General features: G+C 37.5%; 1 protein-coding gene across 1 annotated transcript; it reads right to left on the reverse strand.

Moving 5' to 3' along the window:
- Positions 1 to 479: 479 nt before the first annotated feature.
- On the reverse strand, positions 480 to 11452 carry LOC113779696 (probable 1-deoxy-D-xylulose-5-phosphate synthase, chloroplastic). The gene is made up of 10 exons (XM_027325381.1): positions 11113 to 11452; positions 9492 to 9596; positions 9251 to 9415; positions 8788 to 8938; positions 8309 to 8577; positions 7329 to 7617; positions 5200 to 5465; positions 3256 to 3534; positions 2216 to 2500; positions 480 to 1000 (listed from the first exon to the last, which is right to left on the reverse strand). The coding sequence occupies exons 1-10, from the start codon at positions 11278 to 11280 to the stop codon at positions 851 to 853; spliced, it is 2127 nt and encodes a 708-aa protein (XP_027181182.1). The 5' UTR covers positions 11281 to 11452; the 3' UTR covers positions 480 to 850.

The following is an 11452-nucleotide window of genomic DNA, read 5'->3' on the forward strand; positions in this document are numbered from 1 at the left end:
CTCGGAGTTCAAACTCGATCCTCATGTGTACGACTCGAGCTCGACTCATGGCCACGGTACACAAGCTCAGAGCTTGATTTGAATGAGTTCAGAATTCCTATTGAACCTTGTCAAGCTCGAATACCTGGCTTGCAATTTAATTCTCAAACTCGATTTTTGGTTAAGCAGAATTTTCCTTTTCTGTTTTAAATTTTTGGTCCATGAAATGACTATTCGGCCCATGAAAAATGCTTTCATAAAGAATTGATTTTTGATCAATTCCATAACTCTCACTTGCAAATGTCATTTTGCAGTATGTAGATGCACCTACGAGCATAGGACACGTACTCGATCAGGTTTGACGAGTACTCGAACTTTATTTTTTCTTACTCGCGCACAACTCGAGTAACTTGAGCTCAGTTGGAACTCGATCAACACCGAATCCAAATTGAGCCATTGATTGAGATGTTCGTGAGTAGCTTGATTCGACTGCACGCCTGTTTACAACCTCCTTGGAGGAAAATAATATATCTCACCATTTGTCAATCAGTTTTGCTTTCTAAAATGCTCAGTCTCGCCCTATGCATTTTACAAAAAGATTAGGCAAAAAATAATGCATTGTCTTGTCGGTCTCCAAGATGCATATGCATTTGAGAGAATGAATGATAGCTTGCTAAGGGGGAGGGCGGGAGGATGGCAAAAATGCATACAAGCAAACAAATGCAATTTAGGTGGTAGGCTGGTGCATTGCTTCCCTGTTTAACCTGCTTCTGCATTAAACTCCCCTTCTTCCATGTACACATACATTATACTCTTCCTACATGAATCACCAGTAACCAATTGAGCATATCAACAACAAAGGAAACCCATTTTAGCACATTAGCAGAAGAGCATCAAGGGTGCGGCCGAGCAGACTCAATGCCGTTGCAGCAATGTGGTTCCCAGACAACCCTGCTTGAGCGAGTTGTACCTGAGGTGATGCACGCTCAATATAGGCATCTGGCAGGGTAATTGGTCGCCACTGGAAAATCAATTTAGGCAAGGCACAGAAGAAATAAAAATTGGTCAATGAATGTATGATGCAAGCTCAGGAAAGTCATTATATGAAAAATCAAGAAAAATGTATACAACGATTTCCATATTTGACAGGTCAATGCCTTTCTAGATGCATGTTGTCTTGCAACTGACTGAGGTACAAAAGAGAATAATGGTTCTCGGCATATGGTTGATGAATTTGAGGACCTTTGGTAGCATAGGGGATTCAATTTTGAAATGCCTCCTTCATGATCATTCCATCGCCATTTGTCTAATATGCATCAAAAAATGCAGACAAAAGCAAAAACCTCCTCCCCAAGTAGAGTCTCTGCAGTTCTTTCGACATGCAGCTCCTCTCTCTCTATCTCTCTCTCTCTCTCTCTCTCAGGCATGCATGCGACTAAAGAAACAATATGAAAGGAAAAAGGGAAAGATGAAGCTCACTTTGCTTTTATGAAGGAGATGTATATGTGTTGCCTTCCAAAAGAAATTGTCACAATTTTAAGAAGCATTACACAATGTCATTTAGTTTTGAGCAAATGGCACAAAGAGTCATCAAACTATTTTGAATTTCATGTTTTGGTCATTAAACTTTTTATTTAGCCAAAATCGTAACTCAACTAATAAAGCAGTACAATTTTTTCAACAGTTTAACTAATAAAAGCGTACATTTTTTTGTCACTCATCTTAATAAAAACAGTCCCAAAATGGATGTTTGGTTGAACGGTCATTTTGGCTGAACGAAAAGTTTTGTGACCAAAACAAGGAATGGTAATATGTCTTCTTTCATTTTGTTCTTTACTGTGGTGTTAATGAGATGCGTTGCCCAACCTCAGAAAAGCTTCAGCTGTTCAAATTAGTTCATGTTGCAAGTACAGCTCAACGTAATACATCATAGCCTTTCTTCTTTCTTCCCATTTTGAATAAATATTAACCAAGCATCAGATATATGTTAATAAGCAAGTAGCCTTAAGCAAGGCAGGTGAAAATGGTCAATGCCAATGAGCATAAAAATGGAAAAAGGCAACAGCAAGATCAGAAGCTCACTAATGCAGGTTCAAGGGAGTACACATAAGTATCTCAACTCTGAAAGAGGAGAGTCCATATCCAGCTTTCAAATATCTTTAAACCTATGTGTAAACCTTGAGAACCTAAATTCAAATTTAATTCTTGCAAGAAATCAATTCTGGAAAAGTGTTACCTTGATCCCTGCATCAAGCTGTCCATCAAGTGAAAGAAACTGTGCAACATGTGATCCAAATCCTCCAATTGAACCTTCCTCAATGGTAATCAGGAAACTATGGTTCTTACATAACTCCCTGACAAGCTTAATGTCAAGTGGCTTGCAGAACCTTGCATCAGCAACAGTCACTTCAACACCAAGCTTTGAGAGAAGTGATTGAGCCCTAAGACAATTTTGTACCATAGAGCCGTACCCAAGTAGAGCAATATCTTTTCCCTCTACTAGTACTCTTCCTTTGCCAAGCTGATTGCCCATGGAAGGCCAAGTAAAGAAACCAAAGGTCAAGCGAAGTAGATGAGAGATTACAAGGCCCAAAAAAAACGTGGCAAAGGCAGATTAAACACTTAAATCAAGATGAAATAGCAAGGAAATTGGGAAAGTTCAAGAGAGTTATTTCTTTTGTATCAGAATGCCTAATCCAATATATTGTTGCCTTGTTTGATACAAAATACAACTAATGCTATCTACAAATTCCTAAAACATCATCTAAACATATCCAAACACTCCCAAAACCTATGCTAGTCATTACACAATTGAAACAAACTACCAATTTCAAACAAAAAATATATATATATATAAATACTGAATGTTTTGATTGATAATCACTTAAAAACTTAATAGTTTGTTAATTTTTCATGAAGCTTCCTCTGTTGTTGCATCATCCAGAAACAGAAGTGTCCTATGCAAGTAGAGCACCGTATTCACCTTTTACAAGGTAATGTTCATTTTATTGCCATCTTTGTACCGCAAAGGAAATCGATTCAATTTTGGAAACTTGATGCTTTGTCAAATAGAAAATAAGTGGAAAGCATGTTAGAATAGTTCAGTATAAGGTTTTGAAACTTGGAAGCCTCCAGTTCAAGATGCCTTCATCTGATCATGTAACGCACTTTGCTTGCACTTCCTAAGCTTACATGGATTAGCATGAAGTCTCATAAACTGAAGTATAATGCAGAAGACACTAAATACCAACACCATATAAACTGCTTGGAGAGTACCTCAATGGGGACTCCATAGCGTAAAGCATTACTTATCCTAGAAACGGCACCTCTAGGATAGCGAAAGCAAACAGGTCTATCATCAATTTGGGCTGCAGTGGCCACCATGTGAACAAGCTCGACCTCATCGGATGGCGCCATCACAACCATGTTTGGCAAACATGACATGAATGTAATATCAAACGCGCCACACTGTGTGGGACCATTTGATCCAACTAATCCTGCGCTTGAAATTACAAAACGTACTGGAATCTTCTGCCGGTCTACATCATGAACAACCTAAGTTGCCACACAGAGAGAATCAACCATCATGAAATAGCAAAGAATTGTGCATGGAACTGAATTTTCATGTTTTAGTGAAACAGCATTTTTTCTATTTTTCATTTTAATTTCAATTTCAGAATATGTTGAAAAATCAAAAGACTAACTTATCTGATTCATTCCATATTGCCACCACATATATACCACAAATTTTTTTATGGAAATGAATGTCAGCTTTATCTTTGCCTACACCTAAAAAGACACAAATTAACATTTCATGGACTGATGGTCGAAATACTTTCCAACACAAGTGTCAGTCTTATAAGGATAAAAGCTTTACAAGACTTTAACAGATCTTTCGTACACCTAGCATCGATCCAATCCTGCTTCTGTGAGAAGAAAACTTAAATTAATCCAGAAAGGAGACAGCGAGGTTTTAGGTCTATTTTGCATAAAGTGAATTATTCTTCTTTCAACTTCGTGCACCTCTTAATTTCAGACTTCTATTGCTAATGTACAATATCAGATCAAAAGATCCCCGTTGTGAATCACAATTCCAATTGCATAAATTTTAAACTAAGTTATTTGATGAACTTGCCTTCTGGTAGTACGTTTTCTATGGTAATTAGCCTCACACACTGTTAAATCAGTAGGTTGCTCAACTATCAGTCGGTCTAAAACAGCATGGTCATGAAAATATTCACAAAGAGAGTTTACGATGGTTATCTTTCTAAAAAGAGAGATCTAATCAAGAAGTAATTGCTCCTTTCACTTCTCCTCCAGTTTGGGACTGGTTGCCTTAGGTGACCCTGAAGCTAAAATGTCCGAAAAAGATAGAAGACAACTTCCATCTACAAAACATTGCCATTGAGATTTATCTGAGTTTCCCAATCTCTGATGTAAACTCATGGTCCCTGTGATTGACTAAAGTGCAAAAACTAAACTCATTTTGCTATCTCAGTCCATATTCTTGCCAAATTGGTAACAAATTTGGATCACCATCAAATAAAAAGTTTTGATCAATCATCAACTCCATTTGCTCAAGGGACAAACAAACAAAGTACACTTCAGAATTGGCTTCAAATCTGCTATAAGTTACGAAGTAAAATCATCAAATTGAGTTCAGTCAAAGGAACCGACAGGCAATGGTTTACCCTGTGCCATCTGTCACCAACTGCTTATCCGACCCATGAACTTTGAGCAAAAAAGCAGGGAAAAGGATTCGAACCGAATTTTGGGCTGTTCAATCAAGTAAACGAAGCTCACGGTGTTTTTCTCTTTTTTTTTTCCTAAAATAAATATTTTCATCTAATTCTTGGCACAAGTTTGAATCATAGAGCAACCAACCATTTAGGTTTGTTTCAGCGTCACAAACTTGATTACTGATAGAGTCGAGGGAACATGCATGGAGATGGCAGATTGAGTCATGCTTTTAACACTTCAGAACCCAATTAGTGAGATTAATTTGAATTGAAATCTTCTGTCCTTTCTGAGTTGCATAGAATTACAATTTAATGTTCATTAAATATGAGTGCAACTGCCAATATGACATGCCTCATGGACAATACAAATCTTTGAGTGCCAAAAAATCTATAAACATATAATAATAACCATCATAGTTCACAGACATACAAAGATAAAACAAAGCGGTAAAATGGGCCATGGACAGATTAGAGGAAGAACCTGGTCATAAGCTCTCTGAAGAAAGGTTGAAGGTATAATACAGAATGGCTTCAAGCCCCCACATGAAAGACCGGCTGAGAATGTCACAGCGTGTTGCTCAGCCATTCCCACATCAAAAAACCTATCAGGAAAGCTGTTCTTAAATAACTCAAGTGATGCCTCCATGCCCATTCCTGCATGAACTGCAACTACAGTATCGTCTCGCTCTGCCTCCGAAACCAAAGCCTCCACAAAAAAATCAGTAAGTGTTCGACGGTCAACGATACCTGGAAATGAGTCAGATCAACAAGAATTGACCAACTTAAAATGGAGTTAACATGAAAATCATAAAGTTCACTTTATGTTCTATGTTAGCAAGCATCACGGAACAGCCGTATTTCAATTTGTTTGACATTGTCATATTGATAAAATTATCAGACAGTCCTATGCAATACTTTCTGACTATCAGGCCTCACAGCAGCCACCTAAAACACGCTTAACTTGCCATACATTCTTTCCATACTTTTGTCTGGATTTCATAAATTAATTCAGAGGTCACAATCTACATATACGTGCCCATTCTGCTGCTCTATAGATTACAACTTCGATGCTGCATATTGCATAAAACCATTGGGAGACATAACAAGGACATCAATTTCACTTGAACTGCACACACTCACAGTCCATGTTGGAGAAATACAGTACTCTTAATTGTTCACAAAATATCAAACCAACCCCAAAAAGGGGGGGGGGGGGGCTGATGCCATTTTATCAACGACAACAACATCAACAACACAACTAAAACGGGAGAGAGAGGAAGGGAATTCCTTGGGCAAATATTACAGGACATGATTACTGACAAAATATTCTACAAACCTTAATTCTAGGGTTGTTATACCACCTTTAGAGTCTACAACAGTAAGTCAAGGCAGTGTTGATAAGTGCATATGTGAATTAGATGCAGCTCTCATCCAGTGGTAATTAATGAGGATATTATTCCCCTGAATGAAGAAGTATTGAGGCCCTCTAGCCAAGCGTGCGCCTTTAATTGTACTACTTAAGCAGGCTGTATTTTGATGGAGCAACACAAGTATAATCAGATGAAAGGAGATAAGATTCCAATTAAGGAAGAAGCACAGTCTTCATTGACTTGAAAGCCGCCAAAACCACCAGCTGACAAAGGACCACAGGAAAATTTACTTATCATTCTGTCTCACCTATGAAAAATTTATTGTTTTCTTTAAAACAGTATAAAAAATTGCCGAGGAAGTCCTTTGACAAACAAACTATGAACCTTTTCAAGTATGCAATGACTCAATCAAACGTCATATTAGCATATGACTGAGAAAACATATAGCCTATTTTAGCTGGAGAATGAGCTGGCAAATTCAAAGTTTACTCATGCACTTCTCCTTTGTGTTCACATATATGGCTAGCTGCAAAAGATTTAATGCAAAGACTAGAGATAACAGTGAACATGATGCAAATTTGACCTTGAAGCAACTTCCTACCCCACAAGAATCACTTAAAACCTTTGGGTAACATTCAGGCCTCGTAACATAAAAAGGTCCATCGTTTCCGTCATCCCCCAGCTATTATCAATTTTTTAACCACATGATCTAGTTTTCCCTTGGAGTCACAGACAATAAGTCACATGAATGTAAACTCTAAAGCCTAAAACCACTTTACCCGTACTCTATTGGTTAAAACATTATTTGGGGATAAACGAATACCTAACAGGTGCATTACTCCTTCGATACTACAGTAAATACACTTGCTAACGAGTAGAACATAAAGAAGAAGATACACACATCTTCCTGCTGTAAGATAACTACACTATTTGGCAGTTGACATTGGATGCGCCAATCCTTTGTGGTAGACTCTGGATACTTTTGAGTTTTAACTTGGGACCTGGGAAATTTGAGAGGATTGACGGATACAATTAAATTAATTTACTAAAAAATGAAACCTTTAAACCATAAAATTAAGCTTTCCTTTGTATCTGCAAATATAGTTCAAAATCGGAATTTCAAGAAAGAAAAAATAAAGAAAAAGGAAAAGAAAAAAACCCAAAAAAGGAGCATGCATAGTGAATTTAGAATAAGCGCCATAAAAGGCAATGAGGGAAATAAGAACAAGAAGAGCTATACCTTCTTGGAGGGGATTCGATACTTCTGGCGTTTGGTCCCGTTCTACCTCTACAACCTGATCCTCCCTAGTTATGACATGAACCAAAACAGGACCACTTGAGTCCAAGGATGACACTTCTTTTAAGACACATATAAGGTCCTCAATGTTGTGTCCATCTACTGGGCCAATGTAGTACAGCCCAAGCTCTTCAAAGAGAGTTGATCCTGGAGGACCCAACAAACCACGGGCATACTCATCAACCTTGGCAGCCCACTCATGCATACCCCTGCCAATTCGCTTAGTTAAAACCTGAAACAAGCATTAACTACTTAGACAGTGAAAGAATAGTATCTAAACAAGATGCAAACTGATACAGGTCAGCATGCTCACATTCAGTTATTCAAGTATAAAGAAAATATCCATAACTTGTTTTTAATTTTGTCGGCTGACATCTTGGAACACATAATACCTAAGTCACAGTAAATTGAGAATAAAAAACACTAACAGGTAGACATCTCCAAAAAGCAGTTAGAAAGGTGTATATTCTGTGCTTATCTGTGATTTAATGATACTTGGAATTCTCAGGACTGGGAACACACCTGTTAAATCCTATCTTGTTGTGTGAAGAGAATACGACTAAAGCAAAAACTGATAATTAAGGACAATCTCAGCCATATGGCTTATGTGGATCTCATAACTGGGTCTTCCCAGGAGTAAATGATTCCTAAGCAGATTCACTTACAACGTATAAGGTAGAGGATTTTTCCAGTAAAAATTAACCATGCAAGGATTAGGCTTACTGTGCTGCTAAAGTACACTGGTTTTGCATTTTGTTGAATGATGAATTTTTGTATCATGTATTTGTAACTGTCAAAATGAGTCACTCTTCAAATTGACAAGTTGCCAAGAATATGATACTGGTGGAGAATGTAAGTAGAAATTTGCCAAGAGTAGAACGCAGCTTCAACCAAGAGGTTGAAGTGGTACACAGACAAATTACCTTTGCAAGTTCTCTAAACCTCCTGAAGAATATACTTGACTGAATCTTGCTTAGAGTAGTTGATAAAGGATTAATTGGTGTTTCAGGGGCCTCCTCAAGCTTTGGATGCAAGGAGTTACGGCTATCATTTAAGATCACAATCATATTGGAATCCAAATAACCTGCATTACCCATTGCCTCGTAAACCTGGCCAGCCATAGTGGTTTCATTGCTTATGACTGCAACCACACGGTCACGCTGCCCTTTGATGTCCCGAGCTACTGCCATTCCTGCATCAAAACATAGCATAGCTTACTACTAAATCCTACAGACTAATAGCAAATTGTCATAAAGCTATTATGGCCACTTCTGAAACAATTCTATTCCACAAGCAGTTCAGTTAGGTATCAGCAAGCAAAACTTGAAATACAGCCCCAAACTATAGATAGCAAAGGTCGTTCTTTGCTAAATACATTGGAAAAGATGAAGAAAAACACTACCAAGGCCAGCAGATATACTGTTGCATCCATGTCCTGCCCCAATTGGGTCATATATGCTCACAGAACGACGTGTGGAGTCTGATAGATCAGTTGTTTGTCTATGCATTTTGACAAGGGACCTCCTACCAGTAATAAGCTTATGAGGATATGTCTGTTTCAAATTAAAAAAGCAAAAATTGATCACTCAACAAGAGATTTTCTTAAAACTTTAGCAGAGAAAGATATATAGGCTTCACAAGTTTCTTTCTGCCTCTCCTACCATAGTGCCTTAGAGATTCATATGGACATAAAGATGAAAACTATCACTCTTCTTTTTTCTCATAGCTAACAAACTTGGACCCACAATTCAACAACCGTTGAAGACCATTGCGACCCTAAAAAGCATCAAATAAGGGAAATGCTAAAACAAAGAGAACCATTGAACTTTTTGTCCAATGATCTGCAGTTTCAGAATGTAGCTTACATGTTCCTCCACATCCCACAATATTTTGTCCACCGGTGAGCGGAAAACATAGTGAATAGCCACTGTCAGCTCCACAACTGCCAGACTGGCTTTAAAGGCCTTTTTACTTTTTGACATAACAGTAGATAATTCTGATCGCATTTCAACAGCTAATTGTTTCAGTTCCTGCATAGAATATTGCTACTAAGCCAAGTTTTCAGAATATCAAGATAGCTTGAGAATCAGCATTGCAGAAGAATACCTTTGACGACAAATTCTTTAAGTGTTTTGGACTCTCAATTGTATCCAGTATAGGTGTTCCCACCTCCCCACTCTCATCAACAGCATTTGCTTGACCACGCCATTCCTGCAGCAAGAAACATCAACAATGATGTACGGTCCAAAAGGATGATCCAAGCCAAAATTGGGCCTCACCCCAACGTGGGCAATAATCAAAGAAAAACACAACTAAGTTCCCACCAAGAGAGACATTAGAACTCAACAAAGCCTAACAGCACACAATTTGACTCACCTAAATCCACTGTCTTCTTATGCCATGCATATACAATAGTTTACTTCTATGTTCAGCATATCAAAAGGGTTCATGTTCTTGCCAAGATAAGACAATTAGAAGCAACGGTACCTAATACGATCCTGCTCTTTTATCCAGCTTTTGACTGTTTCTCGTGAAAAGAAATTCACATACAGTTCAATGCCCGAGTATCGACTATAACCAACTTTTTATGCTTTGTGTACCATAAAAAGACTATAGTTGATATTCTTCACAAAAGGTCCAACTAATATAACTGAGTCTTTTTACTTTCAGCAAGAATAAATGGATGCAATAGCAAGTTCCTAGGCTTTCAGATTTTTCTACATGTTTTGTTCCTCAATTCGCTATACAACGAAAATCATATAGTTGCTCAAAGCTTTCAACCTATGAGACTTCAACATACCACCAGAAAGCGTGTAACCCGAGTTTATTCAACATATTTCCTTATTTGATGAGCACTAGTAACTTCCTAAATATTCAAGAGCTTTTCTTTGTTGCTACAATTGATTAATACATGACTTTCGTCTAATTTTCCACTATAGTTTCTAAAAGGAATAGGCAGATTCTAATTCTTGGGATTTCATTGCTGCAAGATTTTGGTTCGCATTGTTTCATATATCCCCTCAATGCAGGCTCTCCCGTGCAGAACACATCCAAGCAAAAAGGGGGTAGTGCAGCTGTGCAGGTAGGAAACAAATAAATAACCAACAAAAAAATATTACACTGAACAAATATATCTTCAATATGCTTCTTCCGCAGATAGCACTCTATGGAGCTTGAAGCACAAATAATTTTGATACATTTCAGCATAAAATATTGAAATAAGGCATAAATCTTTCTGTATATAAAGCACGAGCATTGCCTTTGGTGTTAAAATTTTTGTCACTATTTGGTGTTAAAATTTTTGTTATTCCAGTTTTACAACACATGTAAAGATTTATACATATAACCACCACAAACAAACTAGAACAACTTCCAATATTTTTTTGGCAAATCAAACTTCTAATACCTTCTACCTTTGATGCCCCCACCCCAAAAAAAAAAAAAAATCCTACCCTTTTATTCAGAAAAAAAGAAAAACTTTGTTTCTAATCTACACACCCTACCTCTCCCACTAGTTTAAAACAAAGTAACAGTAGTATTAAGCATTCAGCTAGAAATTCAACAATCCACAGAATTATGGTGCATTCATTTTGTTTCTTACCACACAAAAGGACTGCACTACAAAAAGGTAAAGTGCAACTTAAATGATGAACTAAATATGAGAGAAGTAGCTAGGAGGATTATTTTTTTAAAAGAACAAAGTGAAGTGGGAAACTGTAAGTTGTACCTTGGAAGTAGAGCAGACTGCTGAACTTGGAGACAAATATAATCCACAGTACTCCACACGAGAGGGAAATTTTACACTTGAGAAATCCAATTTTGGTGACAAATTTCTTGAAATTTCACTGACACGAGCACTGATACCAAAATGGTGGTCAAAACTAGCAGTGCCCATGATGGAAACCAGAGAGTTTCTTCAGCAAAAATGATCAAGTGCAAGAAAATGAAACCATTAAAATATCCAGGCTGCCAAAAAAAAAAAAGTCCCTGAAAAATTCTTCAGTTGAGAGTTCAACAGCTAAAAATTACACGCAGAAGAGAGCCTCCTGGACGCATTTCTCGACTCT

This window comes from Coffea eugenioides, chromosome 8 (genome assembly GCF_003713205.1).
Source record: "Coffea eugenioides isolate CCC68of chromosome 8, Ceug_1.0, whole genome shotgun sequence".
Lineage (NCBI taxonomy): Eukaryota > Viridiplantae > Streptophyta > Magnoliopsida > Gentianales > Rubiaceae > Coffea > Coffea eugenioides.

Excerpts from the sequence above, each read along its gene's own strand:
- LOC113779696 (XM_027325381.1), bottom strand. The coding sequence starts at position 11,280 with ATGGGCACTGCTAGTTTTGACCACCATTTTGGTATCAGTGCTCGTGTC. Across the intron at positions 7,618-8,308 it reads GGTTTAGAGAACTTGCAAAG|GTTTTAACTAAGCGAATTGG; the intron begins GTAATTTGTCTG and ends TGCTTGTTTCAG. Across the intron at positions 1,001-2,215 it reads AGCTTGATGCAGGGATCAAG|TGGCGACCAATTACCCTGCC; the intron begins GTAACACTTTTC and ends TTGATTTTCCAG.